The sequence below is a fragment of the Rhea americana genome, unplaced genomic scaffold (assembly GCF_003343005.1).
Source record: "Rhea americana isolate MKP2758 unplaced genomic scaffold, rheAme1 scaffold_59, whole genome shotgun sequence".
Classification (NCBI taxonomy): domain Eukaryota; kingdom Metazoa; phylum Chordata; class Aves; order Rheiformes; family Rheidae; genus Rhea; species Rhea americana.
Window position 1 is genome coordinate 4,059,577 of NW_028186745.1, and position 27,586 is coordinate 4,087,162.

General features: G+C 37.6%; 1 protein-coding gene across 1 annotated transcript in view; it reads right to left on the reverse strand.

Moving 5' to 3' along the window:
- The window catches only part of IL1RAPL1 (interleukin 1 receptor accessory protein like 1), a 337,923-nt gene that overhangs the window by 161,418 nt on the left and 148,919 nt on the right, over positions 1-27,586 (reverse strand). Inside the window, exon 5 of the mRNA XM_085319453.1 lies at positions 2,636-2,710. Within this exon, the coding sequence (XP_085175579.1) occupies positions 2,636-2,710 (75 nt within the window). The remainder of the gene's footprint in view (positions 1-2,635; positions 2,711-27,586) is intronic.

The window sequence follows — 27,586 nt, forward strand, 5'->3', positions numbered from 1 at the left end:
CACTTCTTGGGCTGCTGGTGTTTCACTGGAGCCATGCAACACAGTAATACAACAGAATTGTGGTTCCATGACATTAATTTTAAATGCTGCTGTACAGAAGAGAGCAAAATGTCTCAGCCATAAATGTCAGGTGTTTCAGTCTCTTTTTTTAATCACTGGCAGTCATCAGGCAGACCTGGAGTCATCCCACCTTGATTTAGACACTGTGGAGCTACTTTAGTTTAAGAACTGAACTCCAGAGTCTTCTTCAGCAGCAAATGCACTGGGATTACTGAGCTCTTTYTCTTAAGAGTGCCCACCACCGCTCTTAAACAGCCTGCCAGCTCAGGACCACTTTGGAGTAAACCACCCCTCTTAATGTTCCAGCACGCGCACTCCTGTACATTACGTACGTATACACCCTTCGTGCATGCCCAAACATTCACACCCTGCCTTCATGTGCAATTCAGGTGAAGGACTGCAGCCAGCTGAGAAGCACAGAAGAGTTGAGGACGTGATAACTCCCCAAGGACTGCTGAGCTGCTGAGTTAAAACCCAAGCTACCTCAAGCTCCTTGCTCTTCCTTTTGTGTGCCACTCACATCTCCAGCCTTATTTGTTTCTCAAATAAAAGACAAACACACCACTCCAAACACATTCTGGAGGACAAATACCCATTTTCCAGTAGTGTCTAGGCCAGTCTGGGACATCTGATCACCCCAAGCCTCAGGCGGGTAGGCGGCTGCTAGCTTATGTAACTGCCTAAGGTTTYGCTAAGTGAATCTGAACTTTATTCCAGTGCCAAAACATTTCATCTCTTTTTAGGATATGAAGTGGCCYTTTGAAGGCAATGATACCATTCCACAAAGAAAGCAAAATACACACCTTTCAAACAGTGTCTATCAAGATCAAAATATTAAATCTAAAYAGAGAGGTCAAAAACAATTTTCATGTTAGGAACTTACGAATTTTTTACACTCGCTCCGGTTTCTCACAGGCTTTTTCACAGACTTTTAAGCAATAAATTAATATATTCTTGTAGCTTCCTGATAGAAAGTAAAGTATTATAGCTTCACATTCTTTTATGGTCAGTCCTTCCACTAKACATCTGAAACTGGCATTTTCAAGTGAATACGTTCACATTCATTAGAAGCTATTTAGCCTTCTTGAAAAGTGTCTCTTCCATAACCATTCACTTCTCAAATCATTCATTCCATTTCTTAGAACTATATGAAGTCAAAGATATGATTAATCCTAAAAATCACACAGAAAAACCCTCTAGATGGTTGCTAAGAATTAYGCTCTTTTTGAATTAGTCTCATCAATACAGTACATTTAGGCAAGACAATGGCCCCAAAAGGCTCTACATTTTTTTCCAAAAAATTATTTCGGTTAAGCAATATTAGTTAGGAAAAAAATGTGCAGAGTCATTTCTCTTTATGTTCCTTAGGTTTATATGTGGATGAAAAGTAAAATCATCTAGAAATGTCATATAGGAAAGTTTTTTGAGCTGCTGTATAGAAACAACACCTTCAAAACAAAAGAATCTAGTTCTGTAAGGAAATATATTTACATCTACTCTTTTTTATTTAACTTTCATAAAATATGTGTATCAACAGCTGAGAATATTATCTAAGTATCTACAATTATTTTTGTAATAAAACATAAGAAACAAAGACAAATTACTTGRTGGTTATTATTCAATATAGGTTGGTAAGAACCATAAAATACTCTACCAGAGACCGTCATACCTCATTTGCAAGACTTTTGCTTTTGGTGTTGTGCAGCAGAATCTCCTAGGTTTTGCCCTCCCCCCCCCCACATATTGCAAAGGTTTGGTTGAGATTTAAACCGAACCATCAAATCCATTTGTTTCGGTGGCTAACGTGCTAGAAGATCTATCGATCAGTTACTGTATGAACACCAAAGCGTAATTCCAGTGTAATCTGSCCAGGACTGTTTCCTACAAGTTGTCCTCTGTGCCAAGCCACAAARTAGATGGATTGTTACATCCTGCAAGCTGTAGTAACTCATTCACATAGCTCTGGAGCCTTAATTCCCTGTACAGTAGTAGGAGACCATGGTGAGAAAACATACCTACCATCCACTAGGCTGAAAAATCTGAAAAGGTTTCCTCGTGACTGAATTTCTCTCCATTCATTGTCACAAAGACTACACCCCTGTACATTTATTATGTATCTTCTCACTGTCTCCCTATAGGTTTTAGAGTAGCACAGTTTTATAATTACAGAATATTTTTGCAATTCAATAGATATTCGCCAAAGCAAAGAAGTCTTGCAGGCAAAACTTAAACTGTAAAATCACACAAGTCTTAAATAAACAGAGAATTTTAAGTACAGATTTTTTTTTAATAAAAAAAGCTCAGGTACACATATAACTATAAAACCARGAAATCTGCATAACTATCAGTAATATTCAAAAGCTTTTAGTATTAGCATTTAGTATTTTTTACTACAAATTAATCATGAGCAACACTTCTAGATGACATGTTACATAGCTGCGWATGGAAACAAGGGGTGTTTTAATGTCTTTTCAATAAAAATATTAATATTGCCATATAATCATATTAGCATTACACATTAGCACACAAAATATCTTCATATAATTCTAGTAGAAATTATGTGTTTGCTACTTACCTAACTGGGTCTCCTGAACTGTTAGCTTACTCTCCAGAGGGTGTAAAAGCTTTGGTGGCTTATCTGTTAATGGTGCTAGAAAAGAAATTCAAACATATAGTTTTATGATTACTRTTGTGTAGAATATTGCTTGATTTTACATATATTGTCTCACAAAGTCTTTGATTTTTCTTTTGTTTACATAATGTGCTTTCAGTAGCTGTATAGTTTTTTAATTAGAGAGTAAATACAGCTTCAAAAATTAGAATATTTCATACACTGAGATACTGGAGGCATTGTGTTGAAAGCAATTTCTTTAAACCCTCATAAAAAGCTTGTAATAATGTCTTATGGTTGTGTGTTTTCATAAACATTAGCCAKCATTGTAACACATGCTATAATATTAACTCAATAATTCAGCTTACCATTTTATGGGATACATTCATCAACAGAGAAATAATTTAAATAAACTAAGTTACTGAAAAATTATTCTGAACATTTGATGAATGCAGTGATCTTATTTAAAAGATCACTGAAGTCATCATCACTGAAAGTTTTGAAGCCAGGGTAACATAAGAAGGGTTAGTTTTCAAAATCCAAGGGATGGATGTAGTGAAACAGTGTCAAAACTCCTAATAAAATGATTTCATTTGTTCTTTTAATCCACCCTAAAAACAATTTTGATAGAATTATGTGATCTACAGAATAAGAATGGCACTTATAATGGTCCAAGAACTTTGTTGAGGTTCTGACAGGAAGCACACTCAAACTACACAGCTAAATACTGTAGTCATTCTACTAAATTCATCAACTATGTATTTAATTCATAAAACTGACATTGATTATTACTACTTTTGTTGCTATTAGTAAGTCTACTCTTTACTGATCTCTGACAGATAAGTGCATGAGGCATGAAAAGAAGAACATTCACTTTTTTTCTTCAAAATGATTAGTAAGCGCTCATGGGAAAGATCCAACTTTTGTAGTCATCTAGAACATTTGGATATTTTGCTTTTCAATATTAAATCATATTTAAGTCTTTCACATTGATTATGGGCTGTCAGAGGTTTAAAGTACATTTGACATTTTTATATAACTCTACAATATTTGCTCCATCCAACTTGTCAAAATCACTGTTCCCTTCCTTACTGACACACACACATCCACATGTGTATGGGATTTATCTACTAAAGGTACTCATTTATTGTCAGCTGAATTGCAGGAGAGATTTAGCTGCTTTCTCTTCAGTTTATTTTCTTCGCTCTTGGATTGAATTATCAATGCCCTTTGAAATCTACAGTATTAATTTAACTGCAGCAAGTACAGAAGGGATCCATTATTAACTCCCATGCTTCTGCTTTACAGAGGTTTTCATTTATCTGATGCAAGCATAAATCCACCCGAGTGGGGTCTGGGATATTGACCCATGAGTGCTAGGGCTGAATCAAAATATCTCTTCAGAGATGGCAAAGAACTGGAATTATTCCAGAGCTTCTCTTTCAGTTCACTTTCCAGCAACAGATTCCACCTTCCACAGAAAAGCATTCTGCACCATAGACTGCAGAGAGAGCCCACAGCTGTGAAAGACTTTTAGGCAACATCACTAGATTTTGTATTACTTTTCTTTACACTGATTTGAATACTTTTTAGCTCTCTGTTAATCGCGCTCTCTCTCCTTTTTTTTTTTTTTTTTTTTTCTTCTTGGGGGCTAAAGTGGGTGGGAGGAAAAAGCATTTAAATTGCTTGGATATGTTTTTTCTTAAACTGCAAAATTAGTCATTCCCGTTTCTTAACTTCTCTATAAAGGCTCATAATTTATCAGCACATTGCTATTTTTTAAAAATCATCCACTATGAATTTGAATTTAGTTTTGCAGTTCTGTCATTCTCAACTCAATTACCATTCATCAGATATTTTTTTCTGAGTCACTGTTGTTCTAAATCTGTTTTAAAACTCTTCAAAGCAAACAAAGTTCTTTCATTGTAAGTAAAGATGTAGTAACTAGTAGAGTTAATCTGAACACAATAAAAGAGCACATTAAAAAACAGTACATATTTTTTTCTTAATGCAAAGATCTACATTATTTTTGTGGTCCTATACCTCAGRTCCCTAAGAGGCTTCCTACTTTTAAATGACTAGGCAATAAGTTGTTAGTATTAATACCACAGAGGTAAATCATACATAAATAACAATATGAAGTTAATATATAATTTTTGCTGAATATAATTTTCCTGTAACTTGTGAGGTTCAGCTCTTCAATAGATTATTCAGCAGAGAAAGTGTGACTGAAAGTAATAAATTAGACCTGTAGCTGATATATTAGGATCACAGGATCAAGTAGGATGCAAGGCATCTCTGGAGGCCATTTGGTCCACACTCCTGCTCACACCAGGCCCGGTTAGAGCAGGTTGTCCACTCAAGTTTTTAATGCCTCCATAGATGGAGATTTCACAAGTTCTCCAGGAAAACTCTTCCAGTGTTTGACCACCCTCATGGTGAAAGACCTTGTCCTAAAATCTAAACAAAATTTCCCATTTTTCAGCTTGTGTTTGCTGTCTTTCATCTTTTCACAGAGCATCTCTGAGAAGAGCCTGGATCCATCTTCTCTACAGACTTCCCATTAGGYAGTTGTAAACAGCAATAAAGTCTCCCTGAGCCTTCTCTTCCCCAGGTCTCTCAGCTTCTTCTCATACATCAAGTGCTCCAGCCCCCACCCACCTTGGTGGCCCTGCACTGGACTCAATCCACTATGTCAATCTCGTTCACCGGAGAGCCCAAAATTGGACACAACACTTCAGATGCCAAATATCATTCTCACAAGTGCCAAAGAGAGGTGAAGGATTACCCTCCTGGACCTGCTAGCTATGTTCTCACTAAGATAGTCCAGCTGTGCAGTTGGCCCTTGCTGACTCATGCTCAACTTACTGTCCACCAGGCCCCTTTCTGCAAAGTTTTTTCCTACCCAATCAGCCCCAGCCTGTACTACTGCACACAGTTATTCCACCCCGGTGCAGGACTTAGCATTTGCCTTTGTTGKACCCCATGACCAGCAGTCCAATTCTCCAGCCTGTCAAGGTCCCACAGATAGCCACTCTGCCCTCCAGCATGCCACACGTTCCCCTCATTTAGCTGAGTGTGAACTCYATCCCATGGTCTGGAGGACAGAGCATAAAAACACCTATAAACCACGCTAAAACAAAGATACACCAGAGGTTAGGGTTAACAATATTTTACTCACTTTTGGGTGATAATTGCCAACGTTTGTGATACGGAAGAATTCCAATGAATTAACATTTTAAAGAGTAATCATAAGACAATGCAGCTCTAAGGTCTCTATGTTGGGGCAAATATCACCATTTCAGTATTGCATTCCTTAYAGATATCTACCAACCTAATACCACTGTAAGCATCTCTATACTACAGGCAATCATGTCACATAGGTTCTGCATCATACTGCTGGAAAAATGAAAGTATCTCTAGGTATTCTCCATTCYAGAATTTTAGGCAGTAGGAAAATACTGTGATTGGGAGTATTTTAGGCAAGAAAAAAATCATCTTAACACTAATTAAAATATGTATCTGCATACCTCTAACAAACATTTAAAGATGAATTGCTCAATCAACAACACGTTAAGTACCTATTATTTTATTTACTAGCCTGCAAATGTATGTATGCTTTCCTGGCAGTTGATCTACATGGGCTGAGGCAGAGCTGAGAAGTTCTCTAGTTGCYTCTCTCCCTTTCAAATTTAACACTTTCTACAGACAATAACATTCATGGGCAGCAATCCTAATTTAGTTTGGAAGCCTTTGATACTTTCTGCAGCCCTAGTTTTCTTTAGAAGCTCTAAAGTAGACGTATGTGTCTCTTATAAGCTGTTTCTTATCCTTCAAATCATGGAATATAGACTCTTAACTTGGTCAAGCCACCATGCAGCAGGATAGTAAAAATTTTAACACAATTTGCAGGCAAATATACTGAGGCTCTGGTATCTAGTAATTTGAACAGTAAAACTAGAATTCAATTATTTCTTCTCACCCTTTTACTAAATAGCAAGAACTGACTAAAAACTACAAAATTCAAAACTAGAGCTAGTCTCTTAACAGGTTAAATATTTTATATTGTTTCTTATGAAGAGGTGTGAGAAGGTAATAATTTTAATGTCTTACAAAAACATCCATGATCCCAAAGCACTTCCTGTTCTGTAATGTATRGAAAGACTTAAAATTCTGTTGAAAGCTTTTAAAAAATAAAGAGAGGGTCCTCTGCCCACCAGGTAATTATTGACATGGTTGTCACGCGGGAGGAACAGATGGTGTTCAAATTCCTACTCTTAGCAATGGAGTTCTCAAGTTTCTTGGCAAGAAACTTAACTCCTGGATATTGTATACTGACAGATGGGTGTACATTATTTTTTCTTTTTCTCTTTCTCTTCCTTTGTATCTCTTGCTCTCTCTCTCTTTCTTTCTTTTTAAATTAAGACTTAAGAATCTTATTCTTGCAAAGTTAACCAGAACCRGCATGTTGCCCTCAAAAAATTGGGTTTTGGCAAGTCAGTTTCTTGTAAAGAAAAGCTGTGGAGTCTCCAGATCAAGTTTACTGGTTATCCTATGTTTGATTTCTGAACCATCTCTGCTGAGCTCTTCCTGGTATCTAATCAATGGCCTTACTCCTATGTCATAACAAAACAGAGTCCTGCCTACCAACTCTGCAAATAAATCTGTATCTTACTTGCTTTTCATTTTAAAAAATAACTAAATTAGTAAAAAAGACAAAAAATTATAATTGAAGTAAATGATTCTTAAACTGTTTTAAAATTAATATTTAACTTTAGAGGTATCATCCAACCGCATGCACTGATATCCTGCCCACAAAGAAAGCGCCTAAATTCACTTTTCATGTCTGTCATATTGAATGCATTTTTAAACCATATTGAACAATTTGTCTTGCAGTGATAAAACTGAGAGACACCACAATCAGTCACCCAAGTGGAAACTAGCCAGAAGATAATATTTTTACATCAGCCACCTACTTCCATACTCCTCTTTCTAAGAGGAGGCAGCTTTAACTTCAGATGCTTAAGGTCACACGATACATACATTTGCTCTACGAGAGCTGCCTCTGTTCCAAAGAGGCTCAAAAAAAGAAAAAGAATAAATGATGCTATTTGAAGAGACCAGCCACCTGTTAGAAATTAATATAGCTAATGAAGAAAATATTACATCAAACTGTGCATCAAAATACTGTGAATCTGGTCCTCAAAAAATAAAATAGCCTCAAAAAAAARGCTTTGTAATAGAAAAAAATAATGGTTCAAAAGATCTATATTTAATTCTGTTTTACAAAGCGATGAGTGTACTCAGGCTTTTTGCTTGAAATTGTAATGACTACATATAGACTTTTTAAAAGTCACTGAGGAAATCTTTATATAAAACATATGATCAAATGCTGAAGCTCTAAGCTGAGTACTAAACTTTGCAAAAGCTATGAAAATTTAAGTTTTGTCTGCACTGAATGATAGCTGCCATTAGAAGTGGTAAAATAAAGCAAACCTCTGAGCTATACTTAGGATGTGTTTGCACAGCTCTCCTCTGCAGTATTTGCAGTGATTCCTGCWCAGCTACAAAACAAAAGTTAAAGAGAAGTTTATAACAGCTGCCTTTCCTAGTCATCTGGAGTTTTCTGTATTTTAAAAAATTTCTTGTTCTGCTTTTTTGTTGAAGTAAAAGTAAGTAATAAGTATTACTTATTAATTACTTATTTAAGTATTGAACTTATTTTTTGAGGATGAAGATCCTTCCAATCTTTCTGAGGTGTGGGGTAAGACGAGATCAAACTTTCTCATGTTCATGAACTCAGTCTGTTTTTAGAAAAAGTACTGTCCTGTCCCTATAAGGTATTACAACTGCAATACAGGGTTAAATATGAGAAAATAATTCAGTACTATGCTGAGGTAAAACATTCCTACTCTTTGAAATCAAAGGATATCAGAAAGTCTTAGTTCTTTTCCACASTGTTTCTCTGAATTCACCTCTCTGTTTCAAAAGATCCCCATCTCTTTTCTTGCCTTTAGAAACAAAGAGAATTCCTCTTTGCTATTTGCTTTCCTGCTGGTTTTCTGAGCCTCGGTTTCTTTCTGTCTTCTCTTCATCCTGTTATTGTTGGCATGGACAAGTGGCCTCAGGGACCAGGTACTGCCCGCCAAAAAAGGCASTTTTTACACAGCTAAAACTTCGAACGCTCTTTGGCAAAGTGCCTGCAGCTGAGAGCACGCCTGCTCCTGCTGCCCAAAGGCACGGCCGGCGCGTGGCCACGAAGCGGGTTGAGGTAGGTCTGCCTTCCGACCACACTTGCGAACGCTCAGCCAAGCCTTGTYGAGCGTGAGAGCCTCACACCAAGAGCCCCGGAGAAGATTTCAARGGAGATTAAAATAATGCATTTGGTTTTTAGACCACCACGTTAAAATGTCCACTTTGTGAAAGTGCTCTTAAGATGAAGCACTGTCAATGATACATCTGTTTCCCTCAATGAAAAGCCATCATTAATGAAAAGCTACCATAGATGGCAATATTTAGAAATTATAGATAATTATAGAATAGGAGGAAAAATTAYAACATATCAGATGGTAACTTCAGTACCTTGGAAAATACTGATTTATTTTTTGATTTTTATTTTTYGKTTTTTGTTTTTTTCTCAAGAGTGATGTCTRTAAAAGAAAGAATATAGTAGCAGTAGTCTGTAGCAGGTTGCAGTAATACTAATTGCATACAGTCTAAGCCTGCAGTCTTCAAATGTTAATATATAGGTACTGTCCAGGTGAATGTTACTATTGAGCTCTCTGAGACTTCTCAGAGTAAGTATGTGAAGGATAAATGTAAATGATGCAATATAAGGCTTATTTTTCCTGAGATATGGTAAGCCTATAGCCTTACCAGTTCAGATACATCACAAGAGAAATTATTGTCTTTTTTAAAAATACATATATGACRAAGTCTTTCATAAAAAGAAGTCTTTCTACCTGCTTGAGACTTCTCATAAGATTAAATTTTATTTCTCAATTACAATCAGGTTAGTTTTCATTCACAAGGCCATCATTCACAATCGTTACACCATGAAAGGCACAGCAGCCCTACAAAAGCGGTATGTCTCRAGCCTGGTTATATCTTGACTCAAGCAGTTCAAACTAAGGGCAGATAAATGTAAGGATACTAAAGATATGTGCATGAAGCCATAGACGGATGATCGTAAATGAGCTGCCTATCATGACTTAATTATCTCTGTGACTGACTGAAGATCAGTTTTTATCCCCAGAAATGTTCCCATAAATCTTGCATTCAAAGACAAAAATTCTGCCTCTACTGTCAGTTTATGTCTTTCTTATTGTCTTCTCCTTAGTATATATTAAGAAAAAAAATTATTGATATGGGCATACAGATGATAACACTCTTTATTTCTCTTAATCTCGTCTATCAATTTTTTTTCTGAAATTGAGGTTGCAATCCTCAACTTTTTTATATGAAAAAAGTTTTCCTAAAATAACTATTGTAATGCTGTAAATAGAATATTAGCACTTCCTGTGAGAAACAGCAGAAGCAGATAAAATATGAGCTAATAAAGATGTCATTATTATGCAAAAGTTTCAATGATGCATACTGGGACAGGAAAAGACATTGCAGAAGCGAATCTTGGGAAAATACAGAAAGAATATTTCCAATAAGTTTTCGATAATGTTTTAAGCYTCAGCGTTTACCCATGGGTTGAATACTGGAGAAAAGCAAATATGTGCCAGATGTTTCATTGTATCCTTATCTCTTCTAATAGAAACTGATGTGACATTTGTGCTTCTCCTATGACTTCAGAGAAGGTGTATATATTRCTTTTCTTTCTGGTTGTTTTCTTGAACACACAGGTCATTTCCCAGTGGTCTCCAAGAAAAAGATTCAAATAATCAAGATGTTTTCATCACAGATGCTAAAGTACTCTTGAAATACAAAAGAGAATAAAAGTATATGTAGTTTAAACAGTTGAGTGAAATATCAGCCTAACACCTCTTCTTGTTACAGATTTGGAATTTATATTTTTATCTTACAAAGGGAGAAGGCAAGAAGTCAGGAAGGGAAGGAAAAATAGACGGAAGGATGGAAGGAAGGCAGGAAGGCAGGAAGGCTTTTATCCTAAAATAGAGGAGGGATTCCCACACCCCCCCCCAAAAAAAATGATATATACTATAGCATGGTTTATCTACAACTCTAATCCCTAAAGCAAGACGATGGAGCTGAGATTTTTCATGCAGGTCTATGAAAATGATCTCTTGCAAAAGCCTGGCCTCCCTCCACTTGGTCTGCTCAATTTGCTCTCTACCTCCACCTAAGTGAAACCAGATCTTGTGTAAAAACYGAGAAAAGGTTAAAATGATGGCTTCTGCTTTTCCATAACTAATTTGTGATATATACCTGTGTGTTTAATTAAAATAAGTGTTTTTCTGAGAAGGAGATGGGCCCACATTTCCACTAGCGTGCCCACCAGTAGATTCTCTGATATCTAAAAGCTGAAAGGTGAAGCTTACTGCAATTTCTCCTAACAAGAATTTTGTCTGTTTTGTTCTGGCCTCTGAAGCCCAAACAGTCATGTCTCTTCCTGCTAGAGTGCCATAAACAGCTGCTTTTGGATAGTTATTTTTATTTGTCTAAGGAGAACCCTCACACTGAGGTATAGCTGAAACATATTTCAGGGCATCCTTATAAACTATGTCAATGGGATCTCACTTTTTTTGTAGTTTCTGACTATTCCTCCTGGACTTTTAATGATGACATCAAGCAGCAATAAGCTGTGAACAAAGTAGATCCCTACAATTGGTATCTTCTGGCATTCAAATATCGTATTCTTGGTTTGCTTTCCAGTTTATTCTACAGCCTTAGCCATACAGTGTTTTCCATAAAACACCTTGTTTCTCTCTGGGGGTATTGCCTAACTTTGTCGTCACCAGTTTGTGAGAACTACAGGATTAAATAAATCTTGTTCCCCTCAGTCTGATTGCACATGCTATTGTTTCTRTTACTGTTTCTCTTCCAAGACAAATGAAAGGTTTGAGGGATATGTTTTCTAGCATAGAAACTTACTTTCTAGTAAGTCTGCCAGCCTATATTAATGATTTTTAGAGAGCTCTATATAGACTATGACACTTTAACAATTTCTGGGCCTATGTATTTGTCCAAACAAGTTAGAAACCATGAGGGTATTTTTATGCATCTATATCTATGTGTTATGTCATGTCTCTATTGAGAAGAGTCTTCAGTGGTGTGTTATGTAAATCATGTATAAAGCTTGTGAAACAAATAGAAACATAGGCAGTATTCTTAAGAACTGTGGTACCTGAATAGATTATGTATTTATGAAGCAAAACAGAGATTTATATAAATCATGAGGTTTAGATAAACAAGTAAGAAAAAATAGATTTACATATCTCACAAGCAAGCATCCTTCAACACACACTATTGTAATTTCTCTGCACATAGTCACTGATCCTCTTCTCACACCATTTTCTTTAGTTTATTTTGTTTTGTCTGTATGTTAAAATATAGAAAAAAGTATCACAGAATTATGCTCTCTGTCTAGACCAAACAATTTTTTTATAGCCTTAAAATTTACTCTACTATTCTTCCTGTATAACTCCAAAAAACCTCRGTCTAATGAACATTATATTGTCCAGTTAATCTGAGATGAATTTATTTTCTTATTCTGCCTCACATTTGCCCTTGCAAGTTCAATTTTAGCATCCATTATTACATCCTTTCTTCATTTTTTTCACAATAACTATCATTTTCCCTATAAATTTATCACTGGCTTCCATTTTTGGAATACCTTGTCTCAGATTTATATCATCTTGTACACCTTGTCTCAGATTTAAATTCCAAACCAAACTGACTAGATTGTACTTTCCCTCATTTAAATCCATTTATTGTGCGACATCAATTTTAGGAACCGAACAGTGATATAAGCAGGAATATCTACCTGCCTTCCTTCTATTACTCTCCTTTTTCTTCAAAGTTAGGGCAGATGGGTTTTGGAAATACTGTAGCTCATGACCTTTTCATGCAAATTYTAGATGCTCAGTTTTTCAAAATTAAATCCTTCTGCCGATAATGTTGACATTTCAGATTCAGCTTTCTGCGACTGTGAGCAGGCACTGTAAAGGGAATAGAGTCCTATGGACCCTGACCACTCCCACCCTTTCCGAGAGCTGACATTCAAAGGCTCTACAGTTAAAGTTTTTACATATTGCATAGAGTTTCCTCCTTCAGGATTTGCAGTCAATCTTTTAATTATGTTGCTCTACTTTAATATTATCTCATTTAAAAATCAAACTATTTTCATTCTCTATGTTATGGATCTGCACATCTCTTTTCACTTGTTCTCTAAGTCAGTTGCAGTGATTTAGCTCTCCAAAAGTTTCTTTGYTCTGCCAGAAATTTGGATGTAAGACCATTTCTCGAGGCATAAAAACTAAGCAAGAAAGTCCTTGATTTCTACTTTTGTGAATTTGAGGGTCTTTTTTATACTTCTTATACTTTGCATGGAGTGCAGATCAACTTTTCTGTCCCCTCAGGCAGCTATTTTATATCTGCTCCAATCATATGAGTTCTTTGCCTTATTAGTTGGGAGAGTTTGGACTGGAAGAAAGTAAATGTTACCCCTATCTTCAAGAAGGAGGATCCAGGGAACTCCAAGCCAGTAAGCCTTACCTTAGTCCCTGGGAAGTGATRGAGCAAATAATTCTSGAAACCAACTTCACACACATGTAGGACAAGAAGGAGATTGGGAGTAGTCAGCATGAGTTCACAAAGGGGAAATTGTGCTTAAGCAACCYGACAGCCTTCTGCGATGAGATGAGTGGCTTGGTAGATGAAAGGAGAGCAATATGCGCTGTTTGCCTTGACTTCAGCAAGGCTTTTGACACTGTCTCCCACAGCATCCTCATAGACAAGCTGATGACATATGGGCTAGATAAGTGGTCCGGGGCRGAGTGTCGGGGGGAACCATGCCTTGCAAATCGCCCTGCACAACTCTACACTTAATCAAACAGATGTTCTGCCTGGTTCTATACTGTGTGTACAGACCCCTGCACTGCAACAGTAGACACAAAGTCAGAGGGGAGTTTAGACTTGCACAATCTTYACACAAACCTTGTCTGAAGTATAAGCCCTCAAGTATTAATTTCCACAGCTTTTCTGTTTTACAAGATGGTTGTAGGAAAGCAAGGTTACATTAAAGGAAAAGAGTTACTACAGTCTCTGTAAGGGGGTGGAGGGAGAGGAGAGAAAAAAACTTGCTTAAGACCAGTAACACCGGTCATTTATAGCCCATTTGAAGTGTCAAGCCTTAAATAAAGCTTGCTATACAAATGCAGTATGGCAAATATTATATCAGCCCATATCCTACTTGGCAACAAAGAGATTAAATATCATAAGCATTTGATCTGCAGAAATGTTACCAGAGCTATTGGTTACACAAACATAATTTAATGCTCTATACATAAAAAAGTACTTGTAATAAATATATAAACCATGCACATCTATATACTAAGTTCTCCGAAAAGCAAGCTCCAAAAACTGAAAGTGTTATTGGAAATAATTCTGATACATAAAATAATTCAAAAATAACCCAACCTGGCCTCTTTTAAATACAAACAAGTTGCTAAAAAGCAATCTTGCTGGCAAACAGTGAAGATTACASTAGATTGTTTCTTTTTTCAGATTCTGTAACTAGGAAGCAATGCCACACTTCTATCTCTTTAGTTACCATTTTGTTTAAAGAAATCAGCTCTTAGTTTTCTTCAGAAACAGAAAACAGTGGTTGGACAAAGTTCATTCTATGAAATAAGGAAATCAATGCCTGTTAGATCATCTGTATATTAATTTATATCATGTTTTCTTTGGCAAGAAATCTATATCACCCTATTTCTTTGTAGAATCTACATCATGACACATTTACAAGTCTCTTGATTGCTGCTAGGCAACTTGCTGTGTAAGCAAATGGGAAATTTAGAAAGACTATCTCTTGGGCTAGAGGAAGTAGAAGTGAAACTGGAAGTCTTCTTTGCCTTAGTTTTATACAAACCCATTATTTCTTCAGAATATTAGCAGAAATTTCTACTAGAATGTACAGATCAGTCACACAGAAAAGTAAGGGTTCGTCAAGAATTTTCTGTTAATTAATATTTTCAGTGGGAAATAATATTTCAAAAAAACCCTGCCATTTCCACAGGAAATTTCTATTTTTCTTGACAGAAATATCCTAGAAAAAAATATTACTTGGGGTTTCTTCAGTTAAAATAGAAGTTTTCAACATGAATACAACATTTTGATGAAGGTCTCSTTGATATTGCTCCTTCTCTGCCTAGATTTCTACATCCTGGTTCTTGTGGTGCAAACACTTCTTGTCCTTCTACATGGACTAGGCTTTCTCACTAAACTTATCTCAAAACAGATGGAATTGCAGTTTCTTTTAATAATAATGATATCATATATGTTATTGGTCATATGGCATTGAAGAAACTGTCACCAGTGCCACCACTTCCATCTTTTGTATGCAAAATAAGGGGTTTGCCTGTCTATYTCTTTGACTGAATTAATATAGGAAATGAAATAGTGAGGCAGGGAGCTATAAGAACTCACCTCACACATGGCAAATATTAAAACAAATTAAACTAAAATATTTAGGTTTAGGTTATGTTTTTGAAATTGTTTTACGAGAAGTTTGAGTCAGGGCCAAATTTATTTATATATTACAAAATCAGATTTCRATTTTCAACAAGAAATAAAGTGCCCTGGTACCTAGGTTAGAATTTTCTAATACCTCTCTGAGTTTGTCTAGAAGGCATTAGTCAGTGGCATGGAGAAGCATCTTGAGACAGCTCAATTAAAAAGACCATATTAGCAGACTATTGTATCTAGGCTGAAAGACTCTATTTGAAAAGCTCAATAATCCATGCTAATGAGCGTGGGAAGAGTGCCCTGCTAATAAAGCTGTGCCGCTTCTAGTGTATGAGCTAAGTGCAACCATACAATCCTACACCACGACATATCATTAGTAATTTAGGAGCCTTAATCCTATTTTCAAAAGTGATATAGGAACGCAGGAGCCTAAGTGTCATGCCAATTCTCRAAAACCTTTGACTTGCTATGGATCTCGTTTGTTTAACTCTTATGCTTTTGTAAAAGTCACTAGTTGCCAGAATCCTTTTGCAAATCTAGGAGCAGGAATCTAAATCCTTGGAAAGAAAGAGACTTGCCTGAAAAGCTTTCTTTGGCAGAAGACCTAATTTTCCAGCAAATTAGACTCTTTCCCAATGGATAAGAAACCAGTCATGTAGAGTCTGTGTAGAAAGTATCAGCATAACTCACTTTGCTTACAGATATTCTTTACTTCTGGTGTACACAGCTGACTTTCTCTGCATGTTCAAAGTACATAACTTACTGTACTGGAGAAATTAAAGAAAGAGTTGTCACTTCATCCAGGACATAATAAAACAAACCTATTTAGAATTTAAAATGCAGAGCTGTCGCAACCTGATAAAAATTGAAATAATTTTTTACTGGGGAAGAGAGAAGATTGAATCAGAAACATTGCAGCTTTTACAGATGCCAGATAAAATTACAGAGAGAATAGAAAAAGTCATGTTATCAAGAGAATCTCTTGTTCTTATACTGTTATGAAGATCATTGCCTGGAAATGTTTTGACCTTGAAGCTTCTGTGTTCAGTTTTGATAGGAAAAGTAAATTTTCTGCCCACAAACAGCTGTAGGAAGTAGCTATTGCATTATGAAGCCCTTTTAGGCTGAGAAAGAATGTGAATAAAAGCTGTTATCCGGCAGTAGTAACCACCTCCCCTGGTGAGGCCTCATCTCAAGTACTGCATCCAGTTCTGGGCTCCCCAGCTCAAGAGAGACAGGGAGCTACTGSAGAGAGTCCAGCGTAGGGCTACRAAGATGATCAGAGGGCTGGAGCACCTGCCCTATGAGGAACGGCTGYGAGAGCTGGGCCTCTTSAGCCTGSGGAAGAGAAGACTGAGGGGGGATCTTATCAMTGTCTAYAAGTACCTGAAGGGAGGGTGTCACGGGGATGGGGACAAACTCTTTTCAGTTGTCCCATGTGACAGGACAAGAGGCAATGGGCAGAAATTGAAGCACAGGAAGTTCCGCCTGAACGTGAGGGGGAATTTCTTCACTGTGGGAGTGACGGAGCACTGGACCAGGTTGCCCAGAGAGGTTGTGGAGTCTCCTTCTCTGGAGATCTTCAAGGCCTGCCTGGATGCAACCCTGTCTAACATGCTGTAGGTGACCCTGCTGAACAGGGAGGTTGGACTAGACGATCTCCAGAGGCCCCTTCCAACCTTACTGATTCTATGATTCTGTGATCTTTGCTACATAGCACACTGGCTAGCAGCAGTCAGCCCCACTAGAGAGGCATCTCTATGTGATAATCTTAAATACTCAGCAATGAAATGGCCCTCTCCATTACTATTAAGGTTTAGGTAGTAAAACAGAACTAGTTGCAGAACATGAACCCTCCTAGGGCAGGACAGCAAGCTGCTCCTGCACTAGGGTGCAGAGAAGACTTTCTGAGTCAAACAACTGCCTGTTCCTTCTTCTGTATTGCATTCCAGTGAAGGAAAAGAAACCAGAAAGAAACAACATAGCTAACTAAAACAAAAAGACAAGGCTCTCCACTTTTCCTTACAATACATTTTAAGTAAAAATAGTAAAAAGTAAAGTAAAAATCATGATTTTATGAACATTTTTTATCTGTTTTCATGGTAATTATATTAATAACTTTCACGGGTTTTGCCAAACAAGGCTAGGGGATGCTAGACAAATATTTTAAAAGTGTATATTTGAACTATAAATATAGGCAGACAGACACCTAGATGAATTTTCAAAGTCTGAGTCTCACATTCCAACTAAAATCTACTGTAATTCTGAAAACTAGGAAAAACTGGAAAACTAGGCATTCTGCGGTATGTACAAAATGTCAGAATACTTGTCAGAGTAGAGTTAAACTTCATAGGTTTCATAGGCCCTTCCCGTGACTGATCCATAATACGTAACCAAGGGAAGATGGGGTGAATGCGCCAGATCAGTGTCGAAAGTAAGTAACATCACTATTTTTCAAATCAAGCTTAAAAAGTAACTGTTATAACTTTTTAAAACTGCTTGAGAAACACTGTACACCCTTCCACTCCATTCAGCTTTTCTATTTGTCTAATACAAACACAGTCAAAGCGTCGTTGTAGCTGCCTGGAGCCGATCACTAGGGGATGTACAGTAATAAGCAGTGTAACGAAGAACTGGGCCTCCGCTAGACTGGGGACGAAGCCTAATCGTGCGCTAACTTTAATTAATCACTGGATGCACGAGCCACAGATTGCAAATGTAGAGGCCACCACAGCGGAGACTCGAAAGTTAAAAAAGAGCACTCCACAAATATCAAACTTCTGTGTTAGGAATATATACCATTTTCAAACATACTGTGCAACAGAGAGGAAGAGTCAAAAGYGGGTCGCGCCCAAGCTCACCTTGCATAAGTAATGGAGGAGGAAAGTATGGCACCACCACACATTTCTGCTGAGATCAGCTGTGTCTCATGTATAAATGACAAGTTTCAAATCCTTGCAGCTCTTTTGAAGCTTTCTCCTTTATCATTCCTTTCATATTTATTTTCATAGAACAGAACTTATCAAATGCTTGTGGCAGCCAAAAGCAATTCCATGCGTACATTTTTATCYTTTGTGTGTATTTCAAACTATCCATCAACATGCCACAATTTAAGCATTGTTCAACTTGACTCACCTGTGATGTATATGCAATTAATGTATTTAATTTATGAGACCAACAGAAAAAACAAGCAAAGAAACAGATAATAAGAATGGTAGGAAGCCAGCTATACTAGTCTATGTTGCAGTTTTGGAGTACAACTAGCTTTCAAATACAAGGTGAATTCAAGCTATCAGAAATCAATAAGAAAGAAAATGGAAAAATTTGTGGTATGGAAGAACCCTGGAGCCATGCCATAGTCGTTTTCTTGGAGAATAGATCACTTTAGGAAGCAATATGGTAGGCAAAAGCAGTCACAGTGAAATGCGTGTCCCTTGATGTGTGTTGTCCTTTTCTGCCTCCCTCCTTTTTTTTTTGTTTTGTTTTTTTGTTTTGTTTTTTTAAGGGGAAGGTGAAAAGGGAGAAGAATTAGCTTAGCAGATGAAACCAAACCACACCAAACCACATGCATCAGAGAATAATAACGCAGTGCAAGGAGAAGTAAATAAATTTATGAATGTATGCTAGCTAGGTTTGCTAACTATGCCAGAAAATTACCATGTAAGATGCTGGATAGATTTCAAAAACACATTTCACAAGCAAATATTGTAAAGATATAAAAAATGGGGTGCAATAAGTCTTTCGGAACAGAAAATACCACTGAAAGATTTGTAGTTCTGGCAAGTATTTGATGCCTTTTTCATATATTAATCATCGCATCAGGAATGTATGGACATTTTTGAGAGGGTTTCTAAGAATGTATTCATTATGCTAAATATCAGAATCACAGAATCACAGATTAGTTGAGGTTGGAAGTGACTTCTTGAAGTCATCTGGTCCCAAATCCCTGCTCAAAGCAGGGTAAAATAACCAACTCATATTCATGAGAGCTTAATGAAATTTTTCTAGTTGTACTTATAAAATTTTATCTTGCTAACAATCTTGCTGTATTCTCTTTAATAAAAACATTTTAGATGAAGAAGGCAGTTCATGTATTTCCCATCCACTTCTCCCTAGTCCATGCAAGAACTCTCTCATTTTGGTGTTCTGACACAAGAAACCACACCAGAATAAGATTCTTTAAAATTTTTCTAGAATTGTCTTCTGACTGCTAAACCTTTTATAAATGGCCAATTTCTCCAACAAATATTGCCATTTAAAAAAAAAAAAAAACACTGACACACTCAAAGCCATTTCTAAGTGATAGCCAAATTAATAGCTGCTAAATGTTGGCAGTGTATTTAACATATCTAAAATACGTTTTTAGTTTCAAGAATGATTTTTTTGCAATAGATCATCTTTGTTTTGTGAATTACCATGAGAAAAAGCTACTTTGAAGTGCAGAAGAATCAGATAGTCTACCATTTGCATGCATCTTAGCATTTTCGTTACTGCAAGTGCACCTTAAGCTGTATCATTACAAGGCATGTCCACTTTTGAACTGCTTTGTATAAGTTGTCTTCACTGGTCTGCTGATGTGTTTAGCTTCTCCTTCCCCCTTCCTCTGAATGAACTTAGGTATCTTTAATGTGAATTTTTCTGACTTTTTTTTTGTGGAGACACACAAATGGAAAAAGACAGGAGTTAAAACATACATATATATTGTACTAATAAACAGGTTGTACTAATTGGAAGACAAATAATAAACTGTTAAAATAAATAAAAGATCACAAATACAATGCTACGTTTCTGTGATGCTAGGTTGGCTAAAAAGGTGGAAGAATGAGTAGGCATAACCTACTGACTGTTCAACCTGGTGTTCCTCTTAAATAAGCTACTTGTTTCACTAGGAGTGGAAGTCCAAGGTTCCCAAATAAAACAAAAAGAGAACTCAAATCTTAGGAGACAGAGGCACACTCAAAGCTTACTCTTCCAGTCTCACTGCAGGGGTGACAGCTGGGGGGAGGCAAGAGGGAGGAGAAAAATTTTAAAAACACATCAGTGGTTTCAGAGTGATTGTCTGAACTTAGCCTACTCCCCTCCCCCCCATTAGGCATCACTGACTTACTCTTTTTGCAAACGAAATACAAATGAACATCCAAGCTTTTCAATTGAAATTTAGAATGGAGAATTATTATCAAGAGATGAAAATTCCAACAACTGAGAAAAGAATGTATGGGTACAAGGGTATAAAGCTTTGCCAAAGAGTCACCATACCATATAATTTTCGTTTAGATTTGCAGGGAGAATATGGGAAATACTTTAGGGCTCTTACTTATAAATTTCTGGATCTTTTTATTCAGACAATTAATGTGATTAAGTATATTTTTACCATGTGATTTAATGAACTGTAATCTATTGTAAGTTGGGCAACCAAGAAGTATGACAWGTCTTTCCAAATAGATGTACAATTATTGTGAAAATGAGCATAATGCTAGCATTCACTAGCCCAAGGCAATTGCAGTTATGAGAAGTGCTTGTTTAGTAAAAGGTCACAATTTGATGTCTTGCATTYGCCTGAAATAGTCCTGTCACTGCCAAGCTCTAGCAACATATTTTTAAACAATTATGATTTAGTAATATAACCTTAGAACTAATTCCATGTACTTCTGAATATTTTAACAGTAAGAATCTAGAATATATTATCTTGAAACAAATGACAGATTAAACATGTAAATTGGATTTTATTTTTATTTTGTACTCAAGCAGTTTACACCTTCTCCTATAGGCATATTTCTGAAAAAGTACGTCAATTCTATGAAATACTAATGATATGATAAAGAAGATTTCTTAATGCCATGTGAATTTTTTAAATCATCCATTCAAAATTACAGTAATATCCAAGTTTCTCTCTACTGTCTTCTGATTAATTCACTTGCATTTTGCTGGAGGCTACTCGCACGGAGCCTTTGCCTTCAGCTGGGAGGCTGAGGAAGCTGCCTTCAGTACAGTTCACATCACATCGATCAAGTGCCCGTGCTCTGCCTCCACCCAGCCACCGCGTATTAGTGACCCGGTTCTTCAAGCCAGAATTCTTTGCCAGAAACCAGTTTTCTAGTCTGCATTGTAACACATTACAGCTGTAGAGGATGTAACCTAATTAGTCATTTTAACATTTGCTGCCAGCAAGTTGTCAAACAGCATTTGGGGAGAGAGGAAGGAGGATAGTAGAGAAATAGAGAGCAGGCTTAAAATAGATGATTACGAAGATCATTTTTTAGGCATCATGTGCTTCAAGAAGGAAATGGAATGAAAATGGAAACTAAGCTGGCTCCCCTTTGCGAAACATGTAGAAAGTGATGATGCATRTTGTCTACGGTTCACAAAATGAAATGACCACAACATACTGACCAAACCCCGCTTGATGTGAACAGTACATTTGTACAAAAGAATAAGATGAGCAATGATATTAAATTGCTGAAAAATCTCTACTAGAGTAAACAGTGGTTATTTCTAACAGGGTTTGCAAACTCTATAGGAAATAATATACTTGGAAGTTGGTTTTATTGCTTGGCTTTTCCGCCTTTTGATTTGTTAATAAAATGCCAGATGAGATTGTCATTACAAACTTCTAGTGGAAGTTCTGAGATATAGTTGTATACTGGAAAAACAGGTTTCTTTCACTGCACATGMAGTGAAAAATAATATAAAGTGCTGTGCTTAAACACAACACAGTATACCAAAGCACAATATGGATCTTCAGAGTGACACTGCATCTTTATTGTGCAAATAAACAGAAGGGAAGGAAGAGAATACAGTTAGGGAATGTACAGAGAGAGAGAGAGAGARAGARAAAAGGGCAACTAAAATTACCGAATTATTTCAGAGTGCATCAGCTGACTATCCTGTCACACGTGGTGACCTATGACATTGTTTCAAGGAGAATTGTTTCATCTGTTTCACCTCCTCCTTCATCTTTTTTTCCAGGTCAGAAACAAGTATATTGAGGATTATCTGCTCTCCTATGAAATCTTTTATCCTCTTAAACTTCTGTTTCAATGAAAACTCATATCTTTCATATTTCCTTTGGGAAAATAATTCATCACTACCTGAAACATCTCTTTGGTCTTAACTTCTAAACATATCAAACATTTAATATGTAAAATGTTTTACCTCATGCTCCAGAACAAACAGTAAAATATATTTTAAAACATTGTCCTAGCATTTGTCCACATATGGCTCTTTCAGTTTTTAAGAGGAATTTTCACAGAAAGGAAGAGGCTTTTCCTAGCAACCAGACTAATGTGGATTTTGTTTGGATCCATGTTTTCTGAAATAAAACCAAAATGCAGCTTATTTCCCATTAAACTAATGTAAGTATCTACCTAATTTTCTCAATGATGCAAATATTTTTTGATTCACAGACAGATACATTATAATGAATATTCTGCTTCCCTCTCAACTTAACAGTAAGTAAAAATAAAATGAGGAAAAGTAATCAAGCTTTTTATAGTAATAATTGATAATGGCATCCAAATGCTTTATTACCTCCAAAAAACAAATTATTTTTCCACAAGATCCTCTGCACAAGAATCTATGAACTCTGATTTGTCTAAAAAATTGACTCAGTTCATGCATGACTTATCAAGCCGCTTTTGTATTCTGAGATTGTTTGTCTTGCTTAGGCACCCAGGACAAACAGCAATTATTGTCAATGCACTTCTTATTTATAAATATCTATGACAGGTATTATAGGACTACATAAATGCGAGGAAGTTTGTGAGCAATTTAGGAACATTAGAACAAATCTACATCAGCTAAGTTATTCAGTTCAACTTTTTTGTGTGATATCCATACAGCTAGGCTCAGATGGAATTACTGGAATTGGAAATTACAAAACATTATTCATTTGAATTAGGAAATAGCTGCAGTTTTTCACCCTTGCAACCTTTCCATAGTCGCATTTACTTTATTGAGTTCAATATTCACAATAATGTACCTTATTCTTATGCGTCTGAATAGTCAGAGAGCAAATTTCAAACTTCATGATTAATTCATGTTAAAGTATAGCCAAAGTTGTGATTCTCTAATCTTCATCATGTGATTAATTTGAGGAAAAAWTAATCATTTTCAAGCAAATTTTGAATAAAAAATATTATCAGATTAGCTTCTTTTTCTGGGTAGCCAAGTTGTTAAGATATTAAATGTGAGGTTGCCTTTCTCCTATTGCTTGAAGAAAGACAGAGCTGCCACTCAAGAGTTTTTGTTTTCCTTCTAGGAAAAAAAAAAAGACTAAGTAGGCTGCTTCTGAAGCTGAAATGTCAAAGCTCATCATGTTGCTGCTTATCAGTATCAAAACTTTGAACTTACTTTAATAGGCATAACAGATAGATTTTTGTTACTTCACTTCTTTTACTGCCAGATGACCTAAAACCAGACAATATCTTACAAYCAATTTTTGTTATTTACATATTGAGTGCTCTATTGCATAAACATATATCCTTTTTTTTTCTTTAAAGATGYACAGATTTAGAAGAGAACATAATGAAGACTTTTTTTTTTAAAAAAAAAAGGAACATTTTTAGTATGAAGGCTAGGTGCACCCTTTCCCTGCAAGGATGGAGAAGCAAAGACAAGAAGTTCTGGCAAGGAACTATGTGGGCAGACATGAACAGCTCCAAAAGTGGACATTTTGAAGGAGAGATGCCACTATCATTCAGCCACAGATTTTGAAATATAATTACACAGAATCAGAATGATTGAGGTTGGAAGGGACCACTGGAGATCATCTAATCCAACCCCCTGCTCAAACAGATCATGTTAAAGCACATTGGACAGGATTGAATACAGGAGATCTCCAGAGAAGGAGACTCCACAACCTCTCTGGGCAACCTGGTCCAGTGCTCTGTCACCCTCACAGAAAAAGTTCTTCCTTGTGTTCAGATGGACCTTTCTGTGTTTCTGTTTGTGTCCATTGCCTCTTGTCCTGTCGCTGGCCACTGCTGTAAAGAGYCTRGCCCCWTCCTCTTGACACCCTCCCTTCGGGTACTTGYACACATTGATAAGATCCCCCCTCAGGCTTCTCTTCCCCAGGCTAAACAGGCCCAGCTCTYGCAGCCKTTCCTCATAGGGCAGGTGCTCCAGMCCTCTGACCATCTTCGTAGCCCTACGCTGGACTCTTTCCACTAGCTCCATGTCTCTTGTCCTGRGGAGCCCAGAAGTGGATGCTGTACTCRAGAYGAGGCCTCACCAGGGCTGAGCAGAGGGGCAGGATCACCTCCCTCCACCTGCTGGCAACACTCTTCCTAATGCACCCCAGGAGACCATTGGCTTTCTTGGCCACAAGGGCACATTGSKGGCTCATGGTCAACTTGTCATCYACCAGCACTCCCAGGTCCTTCTCTGCAGAGCTGCTCTCCAGCAGGTCAGCCCCCAGCTTGTGCTGGTGCCTAGGGTTATTTTTTCCCTAGGCGCAGGTTCATGAGGTTCCTGTCTGCTCAACTCTCTAGCTTGTCCAGATCTCTTTAAATGGAAGCACAGTCTTCTGGGGTATCAGCCACTCCTCCCAGTTTGGTATTGTCAGCAAACTAGCTGAGGAGGCACTCTGTCCCCTCATCKAGGTCATTGATGAAGAAGTTGAACAAGACCGGACCCAGTACTGAGCCCTGGGGGACACTGCTAACTACAGGCCTCCAACTATATTCTTCCTATATTCTTCCTCTGAGCTCTGCCTTTCAGCCAGATCTCAATCCACTTCACCATCCACTCTACCCTCCACCTCACCATCTCACCCCCACTTCCTAGGCTTGCCTAGGAAGATGTTACAGGAGTCAGTGTCAAAAACCTTGCTGAAGTCAAGGGACACAACGTCCACTGCTCTGCCCTCATCTACCCAGCCAGTCCTTCCATCATAGAAGGCTATCAGATTGGTTAAGCAGRATTTCTCCTTGGTGAATCYATGCTGACTCCTCCTGATCACTTTCTTTCCTTCCACATGCTAAGAGATGTCATCCAGAATGAACTGTTCCATCACCTTTCCAGGGATGGAGCTGAGGCTGACCAGCCTACAGTTGCCTGGGTCCTCCTTCTTGCCCTTTTTGAGGACTGGAGTGACRYTGGCTTTCTTCCAGTCCTCAGGCACCTCTCCAGTTCTCCAKGACCTTTCTAAGATGATGGAGAGCRGCCTAGCAGYAACGTCTGCCAGCTTCCTCAGTACCCGTGGGTGCATCCCTTCAGGGCCCATAGATCTGTGGGTATCAAGTTTGCTTAAATGATCTCTAACCTGATCCCCCTCAATGAAAGGAAAGTCTTCCTGTCTCCAGACTTTCTCTCTTGTCTCCAGGCTCTGGGATTCTTGAGGGCTGTCCTTAGCAGTGAAGACTGAAGCAAAGAAGGCGTTCAGTAACTTTGCCTTCTCTGTATGCTTTGTCACCAGGACCCCTTCCCCATTCAGCAGTGGGTCCACATTTTCCCTAGTCTTCCTTTTGCTACTGATGTATTTGAATAATCCCTTCTTGTTGTCCTTGATATCCCTTCCCAGATTTAATTTCAAATGGGCCTTGGCCTTCCTTGATGCATCTCTGCATACTCTGACATCATTCTCATATTCCTCCCAAGTAGCCTGTCCCCTTTTCCACATTCTGCGTACTTTCTTTTTCTGTCTGAATTTGGCCAGGAGCTCCTTGYTCGTCCATGCAGGTCTCCTGCCCCCTTTGCTGGACTTCTTACTCATAGGGATGCACYGCTCTTGAACTTAAAGGAAGTGATGCTTGACTATAACCACTTTCTTGGACCCTGCCTTCCTTCCAGGGTCTTACMTAACCCATGCGATTTCTCCAAGTAGGTCTCTGAAGAGGCCAAAGTTTGCTGTCCTGAAGTCCAGGGTTGTGATCCTACTTATTGCCCTGCTCCCTCCACACTGGATCCTGAACTCCACCATCTCATGATCACTGTAGCCAAGGCTGCCCCTAACCTTCACATCTCCAACTAGTCCTTCTTTGTTTATTAGAACAAGATCCAGTAGGATACCTCTCCTCAACGGTTTCTCCACCAGCTGTGTCAAAAAGTTATCACTATTACACTGCAGGAGCCTCCTGGACTGTTTATGCCTAGCTGGGTTGTCTTTCCAGCAGATATCACAGTGGTTGAAGTCCTCCATAAGAACCACAAATATTAATAGGATCTTCTGTCATAAAAATCTATGAAGATTTTTTTTCACTGTACAGCATACATAATCTTCAAAAACACATTTTCAAAACAAGTTGAAAAGCAAAATTGAAAAGCAAATCAGATACTTCATTTTATGAACAACTGAGGAGCAGAGAGACTGGAACTATATTCTGGATTAAGTGCAAACAAGGGATACTCCAAATCTTGCCTTTGTGAAAGACAGATTTTTTTTATATATGTGACTCTTCTTTCAAAAGAAGAGTAAAGAATCAAAGTTGGGATACCTGTCAGGAGCCTCCTTCAATGTGTATTTCTTTACAAATTTTCCTTAATGTAGCACCATCCCTTGAAATCAACTGGTTCCTAAGATTTTATTTAGAAGAGAAGAGAAGAGAAAGAGCATTCTCTTGCTTGCAATTCTGAAATATCATATGAATCAGATGTAAACAKAGCAACAAAATCAGTCAAGCCTGTAGCAACCTGAAATCATAAATCCTAAAGGAGTTATGTGTTCTGATTCATCACAGTGAATTTCATAAGAAATCTAAAAAAGGTCATTTGAATATTAAACACACCACTATTTCACTGAAAATAGCTTCAACTAGAAGCACACTTCCAGTACTGTAACTCTATTCTATARTCCTAAAATGGCTTCTCTGGTGCTCCCGATGTCCCCAGTTACAACTTAACTGATGCAGCCTAGTGTCTCTTTCTACTGCCTAAACTACAGCTAAATGTTACAAAACCATCAGTGCTTGATAAACTGACAGAAACAACTTATGCTTTTAAACCTAGGAATTATTTGTAACTGAGACCTGGCAAAGTCATATACTGAGGAGCACCTTTCTCCTCAGGGCCACAAGGGTAAGTCTCCAGAACAGCCATCTCCAGAATTGTTAACTCTCCACRACTAGACCACAAGTCACTCTGTTAWGCATGAATTATATATACCCTGGGCTAAGGAAGTTTGTTGCACTTTTCCTAGGATTACAATATACAAAATAGCACATGCTACCTTAGCTGGAAGGTGACAGGAGCAGAGCCGGTGGCTTGCAGAGCAAGCACCACAGCCTCTTGGCCTTGGCAGTCGTAGACCCCCCTGTGAACATA